The 23,753-nt window shown below is 43.0% G+C and overlaps 1 protein-coding gene across 8 annotated transcripts in view; it reads right to left on the bottom strand.

Annotated features, from left to right (window-relative positions):
* KALRN (kalirin RhoGEF kinase) overlaps positions 1-23,753 on the bottom strand; it is an 805,383-nt gene that overhangs the window by 560,225 nt on the left and 221,405 nt on the right. For all 8 annotated transcript variants that reach the window (XM_050916883.1, XM_050916882.1, XM_050916885.1 and 5 more), the window contains exon 2: positions 9,936-10,010. In XM_050916883.1, coding sequence (XP_050772840.1) covers positions 9,936-10,010 — 75 coding nt within the window. The remainder of the gene's footprint in view (positions 1-9,935; positions 10,011-23,753) is intronic.

Raw genomic sequence — 23,753 nt, forward strand, 5'->3', positions numbered from 1 at the left:
GATGTGTCTGAGTGCATTTCCATTAGGGTGGATGTATGAAACCTGGAACCTACTAGAAATGCTTCAGGAACAAGGAGTGGATATATGATGACACCGCACCACTAGGCACTAGATCAAGCAACTGGAAAGCCTGTCAAAGTGTCTCTGTGGCTGAATGTGCAGAGCTTCATGAAGGTACCCTTTTGGGCCAGAAACAACCCACCTTGATTCCTCCACCAGGACAAACACCATTGTCCTCATCAAGAAGAGGGGATGTTTACTGAACTATCGAGAGCTTTTAGCACTTCTGGGTGTATGTGTGTGGCTACTGTATCTTTAAGGTCTAGAAAATTATGTTACAGAACTCAGAAGACTGGTCAGCTGGTAGCCACTTTGCAACAAGAGCAGGGTTGGAGGCACCAGATGTAGCTTGTACATAAGGATTCTCTTGCTATGCAAACAATTCATTTTTTGCAGTTATTTTAGTCTTGTTGTTGTTACTCTGACCCAATTAAAGTCACTGTGGTCAATTAAAAGGCATATTTGGCTGACTGGATTTCGTGACACACAAACACTTAGAAGCCTATGTAGGTTGTCCTAGAAACCAGTGCTGAGTGCAGTGGGTTTGTATTGAGTCCTGATACTAATTTGGAGTCTAGCAAGATCTTGCGAGCCCATGGGAGCAAAGTTTGGGAGGGTGAGATTTTTACCCTCTCCAGTTTGTCTAGGGCTGAAAGCACTTGAGCCTCACTGGTGACTCAGCCAGTCAGAACAGGTGGCCTCATTAACCTTAAACAAGCCAATTAAGGGAGCACATAAAGGAGGTCTCTCCCTACTGAGAGGGAGAGAGGTGGATCACATTTGGCAGGCTGTTAGTGTCTAGGAGTCAGGACAGTGAGTGCTGGCAGATACTAACTAATCTCTGCTAAAATGGTTTGACTTAGACCATAGCTATTGTTAAAACATATTGAGAGAAATATGGCCACTCACTCTGCATACTGCTAATGTTTTATCTGAGAGTCACAGCAACCTGTGAAAAAAGCCAGAAATTATTGAGAGAGTTTGTCTCTCTCTTTCAATCTTAAACTCCTAGTGAAAGCATCTATGCAGCTGTGCAGACCCAGAGCCCGTCCACATCTCTCCCTACAGGTTAATTTATCTCTCACAATATCAGTAGACTTAGGGCTAATCAAAAGTCTTGGTGGTTTCATAATCAGAAATCTTCCCCTTTCCCTTCAAATCCTGGATCACTGCATCAGCAAGTGCTAAAGGAACAAAATGATGTCCCAAACAATGTTGTTTTAATTCTAACAAACTCGTTTCCTTGTTTATCATTATGATCAGTTTAAAATCACACTTAAAGTTGGTCAAAAATAAACATTTTCTGAAACAAAAATTTGAAAGAAATTTTAAAAAGTTGCATTTGAAATTAACAGAATTTTTCTTTAAATAAAAAACTTCAAATTCAAACAAAAAGTTCAGCTTCGGGGTTCTCCCTCTTTTCCAGTGAGGTGAAAAAGGAAAGAGGGAGAAACAACATTTTGATTTGAATCAAAACTTTAATTCTGATGGAAGATTAATATAAATATTTTTGTATTATTCTAAAAGCTTTTTATTTTTTACTTAAAAATTAGTTCAGCCATCTCTGTTCACAATTCAACATGTTCCAGAGTATTTCAGAAATGGGTTTCTCAGTCTGCTCCAATGTGTTAAGAGCTTCCCTAACAGCAGAGATGGGCCCAGATGGCAAAATTTGGATCTGAACTCTCCCAAAGTTTAGGAGGATTTTCAGATCACTCCCTCTCTAAAAGCAGGATTGAGCTTTGGGAATTAGCTATGCAATAAATGAATTACATAAGGTACATCTAAAGGAAACTACCATTGCAGATACATGGCCCATGTACCTCTACATGGGATTGTGCCTTAATGTGTCAGTATCAAAGGGGTTTTTAGGGAAGCCAATGTCTTCCACCATAATATTGCTTTACCTTCAAGCTTGATTTTCCCAGACTCAACATGAGCTTAAACAACTAAAGGCTTCCTCTTTGAGTCATCCTGTCAGGCCTAAACTTAGTAAAACTTAATTGCAAAGGTAGCCTTTCATCTTATCTATTTACATTGAATGTCTTCCCTTCAAAGACCGTCCAGTAAAGATCTCTGTCTTCAGAGATTAGAAGTCACTGTTTCTTCGATTAATGTGTAAGACATAAGATGACTGTGTGCTTTTGGGGTAGCAAAATTTGCCCCTGGAAATTTCCACCACATGCATCTGATGAAGTGGATATTCATTCACCCACGAAAGCTCATGCTCCAAAACGTCTGTTAGTCTATAAGGTGCCACAGGATTCTTTGTTGCTTTTAAAGCTTAATGAATTACTGAGGGATGACAGAACTGTTTCACTGTCCAGTTGCTTCCTGTTTAGTGTCCTCTGTTGTGTGCAGTTAGTCAAAACAAAAAAAGCCTTTGGTAAAAGCTCAGTTTGAGCTCTCTGTAATGCATGCCATAAATACATGTTCCCAAAACAATTACACCTTTCTTCCCATGTCTATTGATTTCCCCATGCTCGGTCATTCTCCCAGAAACTTAGCGAGCTTAAAACTTTCCATCCTTGCCTTAAAACATAAACAGATGCTACCTGTATGAAATGCTAAAACTTACATGCTGCATTTTAGTTGGACTGTATTTGCCTGTGGAGATTGGAATTTTCTGTGAAGCATTCTGTAAAAATGTCTTAGGTATGACATTAAATAAGAACAAATGATATTCTGCTGTATTAATCCTTTGGGCATCTGAAATCAACAAGATGCAATTCATAACAGTGAATATCATTCTGGGGCGTATTAACAGCAGTGTTATGTAAAACATGGAGAATAATTGTTCCACTCTAGTTGGCACTGGAAAGGCCTTAGCTGGAGTATTGTGTCCCGTTTTGGGCATCACTCTTTAAGAGATGTGGACAAACTTGAGAAAGTCCAGAGAAGAGCAACAAAAATGATACAAGGTTTAGAACACATAATCTATGAGGAAAGGTTTTTTAAAAGGGCATGTTTAGTCTTGAGAAAAAGAAGACTGATGATATGTCTACATTGCATTTTAAAAACCTGTGGCAACGAGTCTCAGAACCTAGATCTACAGATTCAACCTCGTGCTACGGCGCTAAAAGCAGCAGTGTAGATGTTGCAGCTCAGTCTGGAGCTCAGGATTTGAAGCCCACAGTCTCCCAAGGCTTCAGAGCACAGGCTCCAGCCCAAGCCCAAATGTCTGCACAACTATTTTTAGCGCCATAGCATGAGTCCCACAAACCTGAATCTGAAGGCCCAGGCTCTGAGACTCGGTGCCGCAGGTTTTAAAATGCACTCTAGGTTTACAGTCTTGAAATATATTAAGGATTATTATAAAGAGGATGGTTATCAATTCTTCTCCATGTTCACTGAAGGTAGGACAAGATGTAATCGGCTTAATGTGCAGCAAGGGAGATTTAGGTTAGATATTAGGAACAACTGCTTAACTATAATGATAGTTAAGTGCTAGAATAGGTTACGAAAGAGATTGTGGAATTCCCAGGGGATTGTCCAGGGGAACCAGATTGGGTCTCATGGCACCCATTGGGGTATCTGAAGAAGTCAGACCTGCCTAGCTTACCAGAGTCTGTAGGTAAGATAAATGAGTGCAGAGTGTTTTTTATTTTAAAAACTTGTTTTCTTTAAATGTTTTGTTCCTTTGTTTCAGAAGGCTGTCTGATCACTATATTCAACACTGGTCACAGACTCCCAAAGGGAAGAACTGCAGATATCCTGCTCAGTCGGACCTGCTGGCTACGCACAGTTGATACACAGGGCACAGGAGCCCAAGGACTGGTCTAAGGATGGGACAATTGTGGAATTTGGCACCAGGCTAAGTAAAGGCAGAAGGTCTAAGACCTGAGGGAGTGTACTTGGACATGTCAGAAAGGGGAAATAGGTACAGGTAGCCCCATAACCATGACAACAACTCACCCACATAAATTCACTTTTTAAATGGACCACCTGTATTTCTCAAGTACATCTGTAATCACATCCTCTAGAGCAGTGGTCCTCAAACTTTCATAGTTGTTCCCCACCCCACCCCATCCATGTCCCCCTAAAGCTGGGAATGGGGCTGCAGCTCCTGGGGTGTGGCAGAGACTCAGACAGGTGTAAGGGGGCCGAGGCTGGGGCCGAATCTGGGGCTGGGGGCGGGGCCGGGACTGGTAACAGAGCCAAGGCCAGGGGCCGAGGCCAGGGCCACAGATGGGCGCTGAGGCTAGGAGTGGGACCAGGAGCCAGGGACACATCTGGAGACTAGGCCAGAGCAGAGCTAGGAGCAGAGTGGGGCTGGGTGGCACTTGCTCCCCATCCCCAATGGGGGCTGGCCTGGGCCCTGCTGCACCCCCCTGAATGTACCTCCGTGCCCCCCTAGGGAGGCGTGCCCCACAGTTTGGGGACTTCCGCTCTAGAACGTTTTCACCACTCCTCACTGAAATAATATCATCTACATTTTTTGTTTCCTGCCTTCTCTGCTCATCTCCTTTTCACAATATACAAATCAATCTCTGGCTTCCAGTTTGCCCCAATACTGTCAGACCCTTATAAATCCATTACTGATCACAGCACAATGGATCAACTGAGCAAAGCCAAGGTTTTATTATGGTGTACACCATGAGCAAGTAGCAAAAGCCTGTAGTCGACCCATTGCTTAAACTGTTTTCAAGTGGTCGATTAAGAAAACAATCAAATTTCAATGATGCAACCACATTGTATCTACAGTTGTTAGGACTGTGTCTCTGTTTATTGATACTGGAAATAGAATCCTCAGGTGCTGTTTATAAATAATTCATATTTGATACATATGGTAAATCTTGATCAGGATCAATCTAAGGGTCACTGGAAGGAATGAAGAACTAATTCAGAGAAAATCATAGCCATCCCCACCCTCCAATCCTCCAGAGGCAGCTCTAGGACTAACTTTTAGGTGGGACGACCTAACTGGTCTTAGATGCACCTCAGCTCTGTAATTAAGGTTGCCAATTTTCTAATAGTAGAAAACCGAACACCCTTGCACTGCCCCCTTCTCCAAAGCCCTTCACCTTCCCCACCCTTTCTCCAAGGCTCCTCCCCTGCTCATTCCATCCCCCTACCTCTGTCACTCACTCTCCTCCACCATTGCTCACTCATTCATTTTCACCAGGCTGGGGCAGGGGGTTGGGGTGTGGGAGGGGATGAGGGCTCCATCTGGGAGTGCAGGCTCTGGGGTGGGGCCAGGTATGAGGGGGTTGGAGTGCAGGAAGGGGCTCCAGGCTGGGGCCAAGGGGTTCAGAGTGCAGGACGGGGCTCCAGGCTGGGCAGGGGTTTGGAGTACAGAACAGGGTGAGGGGTGCGGGCTCCGGGCGGTGCTTACCCCAGGCAGCTCCTGGGAAGGGCGGCATGTCCCTCTAGCTCCATGCCCAGCCCTGCTCACAGGCATTGCCCCTGCAGCTCCCATTGGCTGTGGCCAGTGGGAGCTGCTGAGCCGACGCTTGGGGTGGGGGCAGTGTGTGGAGCCTCCATGGCCACCCCTACACTTAGGAGCAGGAGGAACACATTGCCGCTTCTGGAAGCCGCACGAAGCCAGGTAGGGAGACTGCCTGCGCTGCCAACCAGACTTTCAATGGCCTGGTCAGCAGTGTTAACTGGAGCCACCAGAGTCCCTTTTTGACTGTATGTTCCAGTCAAAAACAGACACTTGGCAACCCTATCTGTAATCAATGGCACTCTGAAAGTCTCAGTTCTCTTCTGACACTACTGGACTGCACAGTAAGCTCCTGCTATGTCTGTGTTTGATCCTGCCTACTGGAATGCACACCACTTGGTTACAACCTCCTATTAATGGTCCACCAATTTGAACAGATGGTTGGAAGACTCAGAGCAATGATATGGGATCACAAAACAGCAGCACTCACAGTGTACTAAGGGCTTGTGACAAAGTTCCTCCTCTACCTTGGTGGGTCCTGCACTTATTGGCAGATTTGCTCACCTCAGTGATCTCCCCCACAGTCTAGATCAACTCCTCCTGTGTCTGATCAGGAGTTGGGAGGTAAGGGGGGAACCCGGGCCCACCCTCTACTCCAGGTTCCAGCCCAGGGCCCTATGGATTTGCAGCTGTCAATAGTGCCTCTTGTAACAACTGTGTGACAGCTACACCTCCCTGGGCTACTTCCCCAAGGCCTCCTCCAAACACCTTCTTTATCCTCACCACAGGACCTTCCTCCTGGTGTCTGATAATGCTTGTACTCCTTAGTCCTCCAGCAGCACACCCCCTCTCTCTCTCTCTCTCTCTCTCTCTCAGCTCCTTGTGTCTCTTGCTCCCAGCTCCTCGCACACACTTCCTCTCCTCTGGCTCCCACCTCTCTGACTGGAGTGAGCTCCTTTTAAAACCCAGGTGCCCTGATTAGCCTGCCTTGATTGGCTGCAGGTGTTCTAATCAGCCTGTCCGCCTTAATTGGTTCTAGCAAGTTCCTGACTACTCTAGTGCAGACCCTGCTCTAGTCACTCAGGGAACAGAAAACTACTCACCCAGTGACCATTATATTTGCCCTCTACCAGACTCCTGCACCCCACTGGCCTGGGTCTGTCACAGGCTGTACAAGTACAAAAGGTATGGCTTCTGCCATGAGGAGTTTATTTATACTCTAAGGACCCAATCTTACAATAGATAGACCTCATTGTAGGATCATGGCCTAGAAAGAGAAGACATAGCCACAGACTACAGGAAAGGAAAACAACATACAACTAAATGATCAGATGAGAATTGACTGTTTACTGATATATTTTGCTTAATATAAAGATTTGGAGACCATCCCCAAGTACTCGATAACTTTGGCATACGCCTCTGGCTGGAGTTAATTGTAATATATAAAAAAATCTTTGATATAAAAATAATGGAGTGAAGGAAACTAAAAATGACTTTTCTCTTGAGGAAGCTTATGCTAATTATAGACTTCAAATCCAACACTCAGACTACCAGTTCTGACAACGCTACAAATGAATTATTTTTGTGAGACTCAGGAATTCTCATCTTTCTTTTTCTATGCAAACATTTTCTCCTTTGTGGTCATGCCACATTCTAGGAAAGTGTTCCATTTTAATTAAAAGAATCTAGTAATCAATTCATATATAGAGATCCATTTCTCAATATGTTTCATTACAATGATACAGAGAGAAACTGAACAGTACTTAGGATCCGGAGTGAAGAATGATGCTGGGAGTATTGTACTAAGAGTCTGCAGCCTCATGCATTTAATCTTCAAAAGCCACTGGCAATTATTAACCCTATTTGTTGTGTAGAAGACTCTTGAGAAGAGGTGTAAATCGTGAGCTAGCTATTTAGCTAGCTGTGTCAGGAATGATCACACAACCTTCGGAGACCAGTAAGACTTTCAGGGAAAAGCTTTCCCAAGTATACCAGTCTGCAGTGAATCACAGTGCGAAACTAAAGAGGAGCACACAAATGTTTGGCAGCAATTCTTTAGATTTCACAAGCTAAGCAGGTTTGGGCCAGGTCAGTACTTGAGTTAGTGATTCAGTGAGTGAAGTTTCCCCTCCGAGTCAGAACGGAACCCAGGCCACAGTGTGGCGTTTCAGATAACTAAAACCAAGGTCCAGACCACTTATCCTATTAAAGATTCCATGAGTTTTCATACGATGCCATGGTCATTTCCAAGTGAACTGAACTGAGCTGTTGGCACAAAGGGGCTGGCTCAATTCCAGCATAATCCTTGTATGAATCCTCTTCTGCAGGTTCCCCTGAACACACTGTTCATTTTCACTTCCTGTCCGAAACAGTTCTGCAGTTGCTGTTCCACCTTCCAAAGAGGCTGATGATGAGATCCTGCTCTGTAGTTTAAGTAGGTAAAACACTGAGATGTTCAAAATGAAATACCAGTGTAAAGACAAGATAAGAACTGCGTGTTGCAGTTCTACTAGGATAGTCTTGGTTTTTCATTTAGTTTCTTGAGAACTTCTTTCAAGACACCTGATATGTCCCAGTTTAACTGTCAGGTTTTCAAAATGACAAAGTATTTGTTCAAGTCATATTGCTCTCCTGATACAAAATACTTTCTACACCTGTTTCATTGTCATCACAGAGTAAGCATGTTTAATGCCAACTATTGTTCAAGGCCAAAGCTCATCATGATTTATCAGACTCATATTGCAATGGTGTTCCCTAACGAGTCAATGTTCCAATCAAGTCATCATAAACCCCTGCTCTTGTGCCTCAGGGGGCAGAGGGCTGCTGAAGGAGATGTAACTGACAGTCCCTCTGCCCCCTGAGGCACAAGAGCAGGGGTTTAGTCAACAGAACCACAGAGAGGAGGGAAGCAAGAAGTAGGGGAGTTCAAAGGGAAGAGGCAGAGCTGTTCCAGGTGGAGCTTCTCTCACTCAGGAGAAAAGATCAAAGAAAACAGACAGAATGCAGCACACCGGAATATTTCACAACGGTAAAACTGTTGCCACTAAAATGGTCCTCCTGTTATTTTGGAAATACGATCATCTTAGCGGGAGTGTGCTAATAAAGTTTGCAGATGACACAAAACTGGGAGGTATTGCAAATACAGAGAAGGACCAGGATATCATACAGGAAGATCTGGATGACCTTGTAAACTGGAGTAATAGTAATAGGATGAAATTTAATAGTGAAAAGTGCAAGGTCATGCATTTGGGGATTAATAACAGGAATTTCTGTTATAAGCTGAGGACTCATCAGTTGGGTGTAACAGAGGAGGAGAAGGACCTTGGAGTATTGGTCGATCACAGGATGACTATGAGCTGCCAATGTGATATGGCAGTGAAAAAAGCTAATGCAGTCTTGAGATGCATCAGGCGAGGTATTTCCAGTAGAGATAAGGAGGTGTTAGTACTGTTATACAAGGCACTTGTGAGACCTCATCCGGAATACTGTGTGCAGTTCTGGTCTCCCATGTTTAAGAAGGATGAATTCAAACTGAAACAGGTACAGAGAAGGGCTACTAGGATGATCCGAGGAATGGAAAACCTGTCTTATGAAAGGAGACTCAAAGAGGTTGGCTTGTTTAGCCTAACCAAAAGAACGCTGAGGAGAGATATGATTGCTCTCTATAAATATATCAGAGGAATAAATACCAGGGAGAGAGAGGAACTATTTAAGCTCAGTATCAATGTGGACACAAGAACAAATGGATATAAACTGGACACTAGGAAGTTTAGACTTGAAATTAAACGAAAGTTTCTAACCATCAGAGGTGTGAAGTTCTGGAACACCCTTCCAAGGGGAGCAGTGGGGGTAAAAGACATATCTGGCTTCAAAACTAAGTTTGATAAGTTTATGGAGGGGATGGTATGATGGGATAGCCTAATTTCGGCAATTAATTGATCTTTGACTATTAGCGGTAAATATGCCCAATGGCCTGTGATGGGGTGGGATCTGAGTTACTACAGAAAATTTTTTCCTGGGTGTCTGGCTGTTGAGTCTTGCCCACATGCTCAGGATTTAGCAGATCGCTATACCTGGGGTCAGGAAGGAATTTTCCTCCAGGGCAGATTGGCAGAAGCCCTGGAGGTTTTTCACCTTCCTCTGCAGCATGGGGCACGGGTCACTTGCTGGAGGATTCTCTGCACCTTGAAGTCTTTAAACCATGATTTGAGGACTTCAGTAGCTCAGACACAGGTTAGGGGTTTATTGCAATAGTGGGTGGTGAGATTCTGTGTCCTGCGTTGTGCAGGTCAGACTAGACGATCATAATGGTCCCTTCTGACCTTAAAGTTTGTGATTCTATGACTATTAGAAATTGGCCCTTAAATATCTGTGCAGTGCTGTGAAGATGTAAAAAGTTGCTGTCTTTGTTACTACTAAGTTCTGCATCTTTTTGTTGGCATGATGCTCTGCATCCTCTGAAGAGAAAACAAATGAAGGATGAACCCACCTGACACAAAGGCCACCTTCTCCTTTAGTATTGGAAGGACATCAGCAGCTTTTAATCCATCATTTCGAAAAGACCCTGCAAAACACAGGAGAATAACAATGCCAAATTAGAAGAAATTGAGCCCTGGATACAACCACCTACATACTCCACTTTGCTCAAATCAAATAACAGAAAGTGCTTTATTTCTTTATGAGACAGATTGTAATAGTTGAGACACAAACAGCATTAGCTTCACTAGCAATTTATGTATAAGGGGAAAGTCAGAAATAATCCACCTTTTCAGAGTGCTGTAGGGTCAATAATTTTCAGTCAGGGAATCAATTTTTCCCCCTCCTTCCTTATATAGATCAGACTGTGGCTAGCCCTTTCCAGGTGCACAGGAATGGCAGAGAGTGTGGTCTTCCCCCTATATTCCCCTGAGCAAAGCCCAAGTACAAGTGAAGTGGGCATTGCAGCTCCTGCATTAATCTAGCATCATCTCTGGTGATAGATTCACCAAAGGAGTTGGGTTTATGTGGGGCCTGGCCTTTTCCCCTTCAGTTCTATCCACTATAGATGGGCTGACCCCAGGGGAGAGAGTCTGTTGCACCATTTCAAGGGGTAGAGGACCTTGTTTGAGTCCCGCAGCTTGCATGAACTTTGATATGCTGTTTACCTTCCCCTGCAGTTTCAGTGACTTCATCCCCTTAAGGAATTTCACCAATAAATCACAGATTTTTCAGTCCTTTGGAAGCACTAGAAGAAATGAGTTTCCTACTCTTTCAAAAGACAAGAGTACATCCCTTATATGCCATAAGCCAATATTAATGTATCGTCCCACTGCAGGCCAGATGCTGCTATTCCATCAGCTGCTGTTGAAAAATGAGTAATTTGAAGGACATTTTGCAGTTGCCATGGACTACAGAGCAACTGTCATTGCATAGTGAACACCGATTATAAAAAGATAGCTGCAATACAACTTTAAATCCACCACTATTACATGGACATAAAAGGTTACAGCGTGCATCGAAACACTTTACTTTTACCTTTAGCCTTTCGCAGACAGACGACATCCACCATTCGTCTGAGAGAAAGGTAGAGCGTGGGATAAACCTCTCGCTTAGAAGCAGCTCTGTTGACTGGCCTGAAATGAAGCATTTCACTCCAGCCATAACATCTGACTGCCTTGGGTTGTTCAATACCATTTGGTTTGTCTGGTCACAGCTGCTGAATGCAGCATCACTAGCAGAGGATTTTTGATTGTCTGAGACTGAATGTGGATGGAAAAAAAGCCCCTCTGAGTATTTTGTCATGTTCCATACATTATGTACACAGCAAAGACATGGGATCTTGATCTCTGCAGGTCAGTGCAATAATACAGCAGGCTCTCCACATTTTGCAAGAGCAAGGTCCTTACTGCAAATTTGCAGACAGCCAGACAACTGCACCTAATTTGTACATATACTATTATTATTACCACCATTATTGATTTACTATTAAAGATAAGTGAGTGTACAGTTATAAATTTACAGTCTGTATTTGCTTATGTAATAACCGGCCTTGCATATGTGATCATGTCTCCCTCTAGTGATTGACCCTGTAAGTACAAAAGGTTGCTATTTGCATTTGAAGAAGTTCTTCTTTAAGTCAGCTGGTCAAAAGAGGCCAGCCTGTGTTTGTGGTATTAAATGGCTCATATTTGACCCATCCTGGTAGAAGTGGCGTGTGCATAGCCTAATAAAACAAATGTATGCATTTGGCTAGGGTTCATGATGATGGTTCTTGTATCTTTCTTGATAAAGGAATAGGCATTGTTGGCTGAGTTCCCCAGAAGAATATAGCAGTAGTTGATTTGATTTGCACTCATCCTGCACTTACAGGGAGAGGGTTTCCATAAGCTGCATCTTAGCCCCTTTCAAAGCTGTATTTGACTTTTGCCCTGCACTTTAAGAACCCTGGTTTGTGGAGTCCTCTCATGTACTCACCTTTTTGATACTCACTTCTGATAGCTTCAAAAGCAAATAGTTTGCATGTGTTTATGAAAACTGAGATAGAAAGGAGAGAGGTGATTTACTGCAGGTCTTGGATAATAGTAATTTAGCCTCCAACGAAATTTTAGGATGATTTATGCAGTTATTTACCTAACCCTTTTATTCAACCCTCTTATTCAACTAGGGATCTGGGGATCATAGTGGATCACAAGCTAATAATGAGTCAACAGTGTAACACTGTTGCAAAAAAAGCAAACATCATTCTGGGATGTATTAGCAGGAATGTTGTAAGCACGACACAAGAAATTCTTCCGCTCTACTCCACATGGATTAGGCCTCAACTGAAGTATTGTGTCCAGTTCTGGGCACCATATTTCACGAAGGATGTGGACAAATTGGAGAGACTACAGAGAAGAGTGACAAAAATGATTAAAGGTCTAGAAAACATGACCTATGGGGGAAGATTGAAAAAATTGGGTTTGTTTAGTCTGGAAAAGAAAAGACTGAGGGGGTACATGATAACAAGTTTTCAAGTACATAAAAGGTTCTTATAAGAAGATGGAGAAAAATTGTTTTTCTTAACCTCTGAGGATAGGACAAGAAGCAATGGGCTTAAATTGAAGCAAGGGAGGTTTAGGTTGGACATAAGGAAAAACTTCCTGTCAGGGTGGTTAAGCACTGGAATAAATTCCCTAGGGAGGGTGTGGAATCTCCATCACTGGAGATTTTTAAGAGCAGGTTAGACAGACACCTGTCAGGGATGGTCTAGATAATCTTAGTCCTGTCATGATGCAGGGGACTGGACTAGATGACCTCTCAAGGTCCCTTCCAGTCCTATGATTCTATGATCCTAAAACAAATCAAAACAAATCAGAGCAATTGATACATTAGCTGGACACAATCCTTCTTAGGTACAGAAGTAGAAAATTGGGCCAAATTTATCCCTGATACACCACCATTGACTTCACTGCAGGAAGAACTGTACCCAATGTTACCTTGCATATTTTCAGGGAAACAGTGGATCCAATACTGCAGCCTGGCCAGATTCTGCACCACTGAAGTTAACAGGACCTTCGCCACTCACATCAATGGGTGCTGACAGGGCACTATGTGAGTAAAGGCTGGAGAATTGGGCCATATATATTAAATCACTAGGGCCTTCTCAGCCTGATCACCAGGAGCAAAGCTCCATGGGTTCCAGAACAACTTTGCGTGACCTCCCATTGGACCAACACAGCAGCAATACACTTGGTTTCCAGGGTGATGGTACCTGCACCTGCCTCAGCGCTGCACCTGTGGTAGATTCAGACCCTGTTAATGAAGATGTTACAACAGCCTATACTAAGAGAGCACAGGTGCGAAGGAAGGTATGAATGGGCACAACAATAAGGATTTATAGATGTAGGTGTGTGCATACACTTGTAAAACATACTACAGTACTTTTCAGTAGTGGTCAAAAACACTGAAGAGACCGCAAGCCGTGGGCCAACTCATCTGCCAGGGCATCAAATCAAGCTCCCAACAGTATCAAATTTTCAGCCCCTTTCTTCAGGGAAGAGTTTCTCTCTCAAACACCAAAACAGTCTAACATAAATCATACAGGTAAACCAGGTCCTTTCCCTTGGCCCAGGGTCTACTGTAGGAGCCCACCCACTCTTTGCAGCTCTCTCTCCCAACAAAACTGCTTGTTGGCTTTTATCTAAGAACCTGGGACCTCACTTTTAAAGTTAGGTGTCTAAATACCTTTAAAAACTGGCCCCAAGTGACCTGCAGGCCATCACCTGTTCCCTGGCCTCAAACCCATCACCTGGGAGGCAGCTAATTAGTTATAAGTCACAACTCCTTTTAAAGAGCCAGCCCACCCTGTGGCAAAACACTATTGTAAATTGTATTGTTTTGGACCACTACTGTATTATATTGCAGTATTTTACTAATAAAGGTTGTGGGGGAGGGGTACATGTGTGTTTAAAGGGAAAGTAGGGGATCAACTAAGTTAAAAGGCACCCCAAAAATCAATAGCAACCCAGCCTCAGAGAAGAACCGGCCCAGAAAATATGCTTTCTCTAGTTTATAATTTATAAACATACCCATTCTTATTATTTTTAGATTAGAACATTTTCATACCAACTACCAGCTGTTTCTAATACATCGGTTTCCAATGTGTTTTGTTTCCATTTCCAAATGCTTCATGTGTGCATGACAGTGTTTAATTTTTCCTATGGAATCCTGTGTATACAAACCCCAGGTCTGATTAATACATAAAACATGGCACCAATAATACTTTGCATCCAACTACCACACATCTTTACCATCACTCGGCCTTCTAAGAATGGAGCTTGTCATTGGCAAATGATTGGGAGGAAGGACAGAACTGTGGCAAAAGTACAGCTCTGCACTGAAAAAAAAAGACTGTAAAAAGGTACTCTCTAGACTAGCAGATATGCTGACTTTAAGGGCAAAATACAAATTATCTCTGCTCTTTTCTCTTGTTATTCCTTCAGGGCCAAGGCAGATAAAAGTGAGCTCAATTTCAGTCCTTCTGCAGCATCAATGGAACTGTTTGCTCATTTCCAGTCACTAGCTCACCAATTATGGAAGGGAATGAGACTATACAACACCACCTCTCTCACTCTTTTGATCTGTAGATCTCGAAGCACAGTAGAAAGAAGGTTAAGTATTGTTGTCCTAGTTTTACACATTGTGACAGACCCAGGCCAGTGGGGTACAGGAGTCTGATAGAGGGCAAATATAATGGTCACTGGGTGAATAGTTTTCTGTTCCCTGAGTGACCAGAGCAGGGGCTGCACTAGAGTTATCAGGAACCTGCTAGAACCAATTGAGGCAGACAGGCTGATTAGAACACCTGCAGCCAATCAAGACAGGCTAATCAGGGCACCTGGGTTTTAAAAGGAGCTCACTCCAGTCAGAGAGGTGGGAGCCAGAGGAGAGGAAGTGTGTGAGAGGAGCTGGAAGCAAGAGGTGTGAGGAGCTGAGAGTGAGAGGGTGTGCTGCTGGAGGACTAAGGAGTACAAGTGTTATCAGACACCAGGAGGAAGGTCCTGTGGTGAGGATAAAGAAGATGTTTGGAGGAGGCCATGGGGAAGTAGCCCAAGGAGTTGTAGCTGTCATGCAGCTGTTACAGGAGGCACTATAGACAGCTGCAAACCACAGGGCCCTGGGCTGGAACCCGGAGTAAAGGGCGGGCCCGCGTTCCCCCCAAACCTCCCAACTCCTGATCAGACACAGGAGAAGTTGACCCAGACTGTGGGGAAGATCACTTAGGTGAGCAAATCTGCCCAATAAGTGCAGGACCCACCAAGGTAGAGGAGGAACTTTGTCACAACATGGGAAAACTGAGGAACAGCCAATGAAGTGGCATGCTCAGGATAAGCAGAACAACACTTCAAAGCAGTCATTTACCCACCTTAAGTTCTCTGAATGGGAAATCTAGTTTTAGGTGGGGCATAGTAACTCAGACATCATATGGTTGAGGATGGGAGCTTGAGGAATGTTCCCACAAAAGAATAGTCAGTGAAACACAGCATAGTCAAACCAATAAAAGGAAATACTTTTTCCACACAATGCATGAATTAGCCTGTGGAACTCTTTGCCACATGATACTGAAGTCAGGAGCTCAGCTGGATTAAAAAAGGTTGGACATTTATATGGATAACAAGAATATCCAGAGTTATAGTAATAATAAAGATTAATAATATGGACAAGAGCTTTGGAAGGGATAGAAACCTCAAGCTTGGGGTGTAAGCCAAACTCTAATAGTTAGAGTTAGTACAGTAAACTATCCCTGGAGACAGGTTACCCCATAACTGCCTACTTCAGGATTTCTCTCTCTGAAGCACATAGCTTTGGCCACTGTTGGAGACAGGATACTGGACGAGATGGGCCAGTGGTATGATCCAGTCTGGCTGTTCCTAGAAATGATTTAATTTTAATCTGGAAAATGCAGTATTCTCTCAATTTCAAATAAAGATCAGCTGTTAGAAAATCCATGGAAATAGAATGAGTATGTGTCTGAAAAAAGAGGGCATATTGTCAAAGCACTGCATGGGGTTACAGTCATGTGACTTTGATGGGAGCCACTTGTCTAAAACCCCATGCAATATTTTAGGAAAGTAACCCCACATTTTTTAATTGTTCTCAGAACAGATTTTACCATTTAAGAAACTTTGGCATTAAATTGGGCCAAACCCATCCCTTGTGTAATTTTACTGAAGTCCATGAATTATGCTGGGATGAATCTGGGTCACACTGCCTTTGTTCCTTCTTCTCTTCACTAAAGCCTCTCCTAGAATCTTTTTCTGATTTTTTAATATTTTTTTCTTCTGGATTTTTGAGTCTATTTTCCTTCACCTGGTCCTAAATCTCTGTTGATTTTATTATTGCTTGTCTTGCAGCAGCACCTGGTTGCACTAAACAATCTCAGTGCTAGGCACTGTACAAAACACATAGTAAGAAATAGTCCCTGCTGCAAACAGCTTACCTTGGAAACAGACAAGACAGATTAAGGGAGTATTATTTTTCCTATTTTACAGATAGGGGATTGAGACCCAGAGAAATTAAATAACTGGCCCAAGATCAGACATGAAGTCTATCTAGAGCTGGGACTAGAACCCACATCTCTCGAGTCCTAGTCCACTGTTTTAACCACAAGATCTTCCCTGTCCTATGTTCTTGTAGAATGCAATAGTTCTTTCTTCTCCAAATGCTTCCCCTTTTCTTTTTCATATTTCTCCCTCTCTCCATTACTTCTTTTTTACAGTATTTTTGCCTGTATTCATTTATTTTTATTATTTTAATTCTTTCTGTTCCTTATTACACTCTGTTCTCTCTCTCTCTTAAATAGGGTTGCCAACTTTCTAATTGGAGAAAAATTAATACTCTTGTCCCGCCCTTTCCCTAAGCCCCCGCCTCCCACTTCTCCGAGGCCCTGCCCTTTCTCACTCCATCACCTCTTTCTCTGTCACTCGCTCATTCATTTTCACAAGGCTGGGTCAGGGAGTTGGGATCTGGAGGGGTGCAGGTTCTGGGGTGGCACCAGGGATGAGGGGTTTGGGGTGCAGAAGGGTGCTTTGGGCTGGGGCTAAGAGGTTCGGAGTGCGGGAGAGGGCTATAGGATGGGGCAGGGGGTTTGGTGTGGAAGAGGGTGGGAGGTGTGGACTCCAGGAGGGAGTTTGGATGCGGGTGGGGGCCGATGTGGGGAAGTGGAACATGGGAGGGGGTGCAGGCTCCAGGAGGGAGTTTGGGTGCAGGAGGCGGCTCAGGGCTGGGGTAGGAAGGTGGCACGCAGGAGGGGTTGTGAGCTCCAGGAGTGAGTTTAGGGGCGGGAGGGGGATCAGGGCTGGGCAGGGGTGTGGGAGGTAGTGAGGAGTGCAGCTCTGAGCAGTGCGAATCTCAAGCGGCTCCCAGGAGGGGGCAACATGTCCCTCCGGCTGCTAGGCGGAGGGGTGGCCAGGGGACTCTGCACACTGCCCCCATTCACAGGCACCACCCCTGCAGCTTCCACTGGCCATGGTTCCTGCCTAATGGGAGCTACAGAGCTGGCACTCAGGGAGGGGGCGGTGTGCAGAGCCCTCTTGGCCGTCCCCGAGCCAAAGGGATATGCCAGCTGCCTCCCGGGAGCCACGCAGAGCTGGATTGGGAATCTGCCAGCCCCACTGCACCACCAACCAGAGTTTTAATGGCCCAGTCAGAGGTGCTGACCGGAGCCGCTAGGGTCCTTTTTTGACCACGTGTTCTGGTCAAAAACCAGACACCTGACAACCCTCCTCTTGAGCTCTCTTGCATACTGTGGCCCTTCCTGGTTTCCCATAATGCACTCCATTTTCTCCTTTGGTTCATCTAATCACATTCCCTCCCCTCTTAACCTTCTGTGGCAATTAAGACATTTAAGTTTGTAAAAGGCTTTGAGATCTTTGGATGGAAAGCAAGAGAGCAATGTCATGTACTATTATTATAAATAGTATTTATTTTTCAAAATCTGCAGAGTAAAAGCAAATCCTGCCCTAGCAGGGGCAGTGAGGCAGAGCCAAGACAGTGCCTGATGGGGTCTCTGCCGACCAGGAATATGTTGGATTTAGACAGATTTGTTCAAAACCAGACAGGGGATTGCGTGGTAGAGCACATATTGCTGAAGAGAAGCAACATGTGCTTCTGACCAGCGTTTGCAGGCACCATCTGGCTGAAACAAGGGATATGAATACGCCCCCATCTGTTGACCACACCTCTTTTGAACATATTGCAAAGGAGGAGCACATTACTCCTTTTCTGCTTACTCAGGAGCAACAGGGTCTCTCCTCCCTTTTCCCCACCTGGGGCCCAGATAGTAAGATTTTGCCCAAACCAAGGTCATTCCTAGGCTAGGTAAAATCTCATTTTCCATTCTCATTTTGCTGAGGGAATTAAAAAAAGAAATAAATTAATTAAAACTAAAGAAAGAAAGGCATGATTAATCTGTAAAAATTATTGAGTTCTGAGTATTACTGAAGCTTAACGCCAGGATCTACAAACTTCAACAAGAGCAGAGATTATTATGCTACTTAACAGCAAAGAATCCTGTGGCACCTTATAGACTAACAGACGTTTTGGAGCATGAGCTTTCATGGGTGAATACCCATTTCGTCAGATGCATGCATTCACCCATGAAAGCTCATGCTCCAAAACGTCAGTTAGTTTATAAGGTGCCACAGGATTCTTTGCTGCTTTTACAGATCCAGACTAACACGGCTACCCCTCTGATACTTATGCTACTTAATAACCAATGAACAAAGTAAAATAATATCTATGGAGTTCACAATAATCAGTAACCACTACAGATTTTGAGGTTAGAGGGCAGTGGGGTCAGGGCAAAAGGCAGATTGAATTCAGTCAAAGCAACAAGGGTAGAAAAGTAGCTGTCTTCTATCTCCCATTGTTTGCCTTCTCAATCAATAGGATCTAATTTAGAGTTCCTGCTATATGTTGTCTCTTACCTAAATTAATTTGTGTTCAAGTGACTGGGCTGCTTGAATTCAACACACACTGAACAGGAGATGTGACTAAAGTGAGCAATGCTCATCTGAGGAGCACAAAAAATACCCCAAAAACCGACATTACAAGTATTTTCCATGAAACTGTAGTTTGCCTGGACTGTACTACTTACACTTCACAGAACAGGGGCCAGAATCTGCTCTCAGTTACACTAATGCAAATTACTCCTTTGTGGTCAATGGACTTGCACTGCTGTAATGCCAATGTAACTGAGGACCCAATTCAGCAAAGCATTTAAGGATGTGCTTAAATCCCATTGACCTCAAAGTGCACAAGTGCTTTGTTGTATAGAATGTACTTTAGTATGTGTTTGAAGTTAAACATATGCCTCAGTGCTGCATGGAATTGGGACCTGACAGTTGATTCTAGCTCTCAGTAGGTTATGAATTTGAACTGTAACACTTCTCCTAGTACTATACTGAGTAAATCTTTGTAAGCTATTAGGTATAGTATACACATACACACTCAATATAGTCTAAACTGCATCCCAGTGAACTTCTTAAAGAGTGCAGTCACAAGAACTATGGAAACCAAACAGACAGTGTGCACAGTAGACTAATACCACTGGTCCATATGCCAAACAATTTGTCCCAGCCAAGACAAAGATTATATTCATTTTACACTTGAATTTATTCTAAAATGAAAAGATGAATGTCCTTTTACATGTATTACTTTGACCCAATCCAAAACTAATTTTTTTTTTATGTTTCCCCATTCTACCCTTCCTTCTATTAATTATACAACATGATTGCTTGCTGCAACATCCCCTTAGTTGGAGCTATTTGATAACAATACTCAGCCTTTCAAAGCTCTGCCAATACTTGTCAGAGATCCAGCAGCTCTTGCCCATTCTGTAGTGGAAAGTCTGTCTCTCAAATTTCCTGCCACTTAGAGCCTCACACAGGGGCAGCCACTGTGAGCTAAAACTCTCCCCCGTTGCCTTGTCTATGACATTAAGACCTGGCAGGTTTTGTGGAGGGTTTTTAGTTTTAGTTTGTTTTCTGAGGTTTGTTTTTTTTTTTTGGGGGGGGGGGGGTTGGTAATTGCTTGGATTGTTATTCCCTCCATGAGGTACTTGGCAGCACCAGGCCTCGCAACACAGCCTCTGAATATACAAACATCTAAACTGTGGCCCCACAGCTTGAGAGCAGGCCAAATAATAGGCAAGGCTTTGATAAAGATACACCCGCTTGTATCAAACATACAAATTTATCAGCTTCAGGGCACATGTGGCCTCTTACAAACTGCATTCAGCATCTAAAGTCAAAAACATGACACTTTGTGTATCACACCTCAGTCAACAGCTTTGTCTTTTCATACAAGGGCACAAAACTACTCAAAGCTCTAGAAGAACACTGAATTAATACACAATCTGTGGTGAATGCGGTGCTTTATGTCCATCAGCAGGGGATTATTTTTATTTTATTTTAAACAAACACTAACAATACTCTGAGGATGTAACTAATGCAAGTCAAACCTTAGTGACATTCCTTTATTTTCATCTGGGTTTTGGGATCAGTTTAAAGAAGTTTCATTTCTTGCCCTCATAAAAGTAAAAATTCTTGGCACTCCTATAATGCCTTCAGCCACCACAGACCTGGGGCTAGAGCATGCGCCTCAGAATCAGAAGACGTGTTCTAATCCTGGCTCTGCTGCTATATTGCTCTGTGACCTTAAACAAGCTGTTTTAACCTCTTTGTGTTTTAGTTTTCCAATCATAAAAGGGAAATAATGGTTACCCACCTTTGTAAAATACTTTGAGATCTGTAAATGAAAAGTTTTACAAAAAAGTGTTGAATGTTGTTATTATCTGAAGATCTCAAAATGCCTTACAAACATTCATTAATTTAGCCTCACAAAGCCCCTCTGAGGTAGGAGATCAGAACATTTCCCTTTTACAGATGGGAAACCAAGGCACAGAAAGATTCAGAGACTCTCAAGGTCACTTCGGAAGTTTGTGGGATCACCTGATGCCAAGTCTGGTACTTTTAGGGCTCAAAACTGAAAGTTGCTGAACACTTGACTGCAAAGGGAACTGAGAATAATCAGCACCTTGCAGGGCTCAGCCTTTAGCCAGAAACCCATCCTTTTCCTCTTATTCATTTTTGTACTCTACAGCAGAGGTTGTCAATAGGCAGACCACGGGCCAAATCCAGATTGCCAGACACTTTTGAACAACTGCAAAATCTTTTATTTACTTATTACCATCATTATTGTTATTGCAGTGTGAAAAATGTTTCTCTGGTTTCCGGACCTTGACTATACCTTGACAAAAAATAAATTGACTACTCCTGCTCTACAATAACTGTCAAAAAGACTGTTGCCTATAACATTGTTAGTACAAGGCTAGGGACCATTTCTGCTCTAGAATACTGTCAATTGTTTTAAGTAAGGGCATTTTCTCTGACCAAATCAAATGTGTTTGAATATTTCCTTTTCATTTCATTCTCCTTTCAGTAACAACTCAATCTCTTATGGAAACATTCTATAGAATTTAATAAATCTACCTAGGCGTTTCTGTAAGAAGGATGTAATTCACTATTAAACTCTACAGCTTGGTATATAAGGATCTCATTCTGCATTACATTCTATAGGTTAGAAAAATTTCTATAAACTACATTGATTTCATTCTTGGTATATTCTGTACGCTTTTTCCATAAGTGTTGTTGCAGGACATCAGCCTGCACTTGTAATTCATCAAGTGACATCATTAGGTCACCCACCTGTCTAACAGAAAACCAGATTCTCAAATTCTAGAGGTCTCTAGTCCCCAGTAACTTCTCCAGGATGAAAAAATAAAATATCTAATTATGTACAACATCCAGGAGGTGTTTCCCTGAAACCCTGGCCTTACAAAAGAACCATATGCCAGTGCCTAAAATGGGCTTTCCAAACATCTGCTTCCCAAGGGGATTTAATGCCAGACAGTAAGAAAGCAACTTTAATTAGAGGCCAATTCAGACGCTAGTCTCAGCACCTATAACTTTCCTAAGAGCCTCAACAAAATCCCAAACAGTCAAAACAACTGCATTTTCCCCAAAATTAAAAACAATCTGTTAATTTCTTCTTTTAAGATAGAATCCCTTTTTCATTACTCTTTCCTTAATAGAGTGCATGTGCCCAATCCTAATACGTACAAATACACCACAAAGTTCCCCTTGACTTGGATGGGAGCAGGATTGGGTGAATATGGTGCACTATGGTTTTTCAATTAAAAATAAACCTCTACCTGTTATAAATGCCACCCAATATAACACAAATTCGGATATAACATAGTAAAGCAGCTCTCCTGGGGGGCACGCCAGCGGATCAAATTAAGTTTGATATAATGCGGTTTCACCTATAATGTGGTAAGATTTTTTGGCTCTCGAGGACAGCATTATATCAAAGTAGAGGTGTAATAATCCATCTTTGGCTTTGGTTAATGTTACACTCAGAAGCACAGGTCTAATTATTAATTAGTTCTATTTAGTCTTTTTATTCCTATGTCTCTGTCTCACCAACTCTTCTCATCTGAAGAGAAACTTTTCCTCCCTTGCTTATATCTCTTGGTCCTACTCTCATTCCACCATTGCTTAGGATTTTAACTCTGTATTTATTAGTTAATTCTGCAGTATGTTTTCAGATCCAGCTAGTTCAAAAGAGAGTCTAAATGAAATGAGGGCTGGATCCTGCAACTGATATGCATAGTCCTTACTGAAGTGGCTGGTCCCTATTTGGTGAGGAGGCTCACTGACTTCAGTGTGACTTCTTGAATGAGTAAGGATTTGCCATTTAGGGCCAAACTGTGATCCATAGCATAAGCACACACACAGAAAAAATAAGGGGCCAGCTAGAAATGATCATCCTCTATGGGGTTACGTGCATTAGCAGTCACAGCAGTGCAGGAAGAGCAGCCTCCAAGGGACTGCTACTCTACAACTTCCTACCCATCACTGCAGGAGAGCAGGGCTGGGCAATTCACAGAACCATGAACCATGCCTCTGCCAGCACAACACAGATGGTGAAGTAAACTGTGTCAGACAAAAGAGCTGACACAGTTTACTCCCATTCTGGAACAAGGGAGAATTAGGAACCAAATTGTGACTCGGGTCACAAGTCCACTGTCTCTTACTCAAGGGCCATAATTGCCCACGTAAGTACAGGTAGCACATTGGACCCCAGAATCATACTAGGTTTCATTATCATTGTTTCAATTATTCAGTGGCCCACTCCTCCAGAAATCAATCCCAAATAATCACAACCCACTTTATCAGATTTTATATAATCCAGCCACCACTCACTCCAGATCTCTCCAGTGAAACATTGGACCACAAAGTAGCATTCATCCTTCTCATAAGAGTAGCAGTGAAATGTTCTAAGTGTAAAGGTTTAACTTCTCAAATAGCTTCAAACATCTAAACAAATCAGGATCTAACACTTTACATATATCAGCAGAGGGGAAAAGGGTAAAAAATTCACAAAACTAAATAATTTATGTGTCTTCTACTTATTCTGACATTTTTGACATGCATTAAACATTAATAAAAATCATTTTATGGATGGTTGAGTCACACCTGTCAGTGCAAAATCCACCACCTCTCCACCTGCCTCTTTCACCTTCATCTAGCTCCTATTACAGAGAGTAGCCTCTTGTAACTGTGACTGCTCCACAGGTCTAATCCTGAAAGGTGCTGGGTGCCCATGGATGTGAAAGAGCAAAGCCAGTATCTCCAGGTATTTGAGTACAGAATTAGAAATACATTCTTCAATGGCATTTGTAGCTGTACTCACTGAGTCCTAACCCTGCTGCTGTTAAATTCAC

This window comes from Gopherus flavomarginatus, chromosome 10, assembly GCF_025201925.1.
Source record: "Gopherus flavomarginatus isolate rGopFla2 chromosome 10, rGopFla2.mat.asm, whole genome shotgun sequence".
NCBI classification, from domain to species: domain Eukaryota; kingdom Metazoa; phylum Chordata; order Testudines; family Testudinidae; genus Gopherus; species Gopherus flavomarginatus.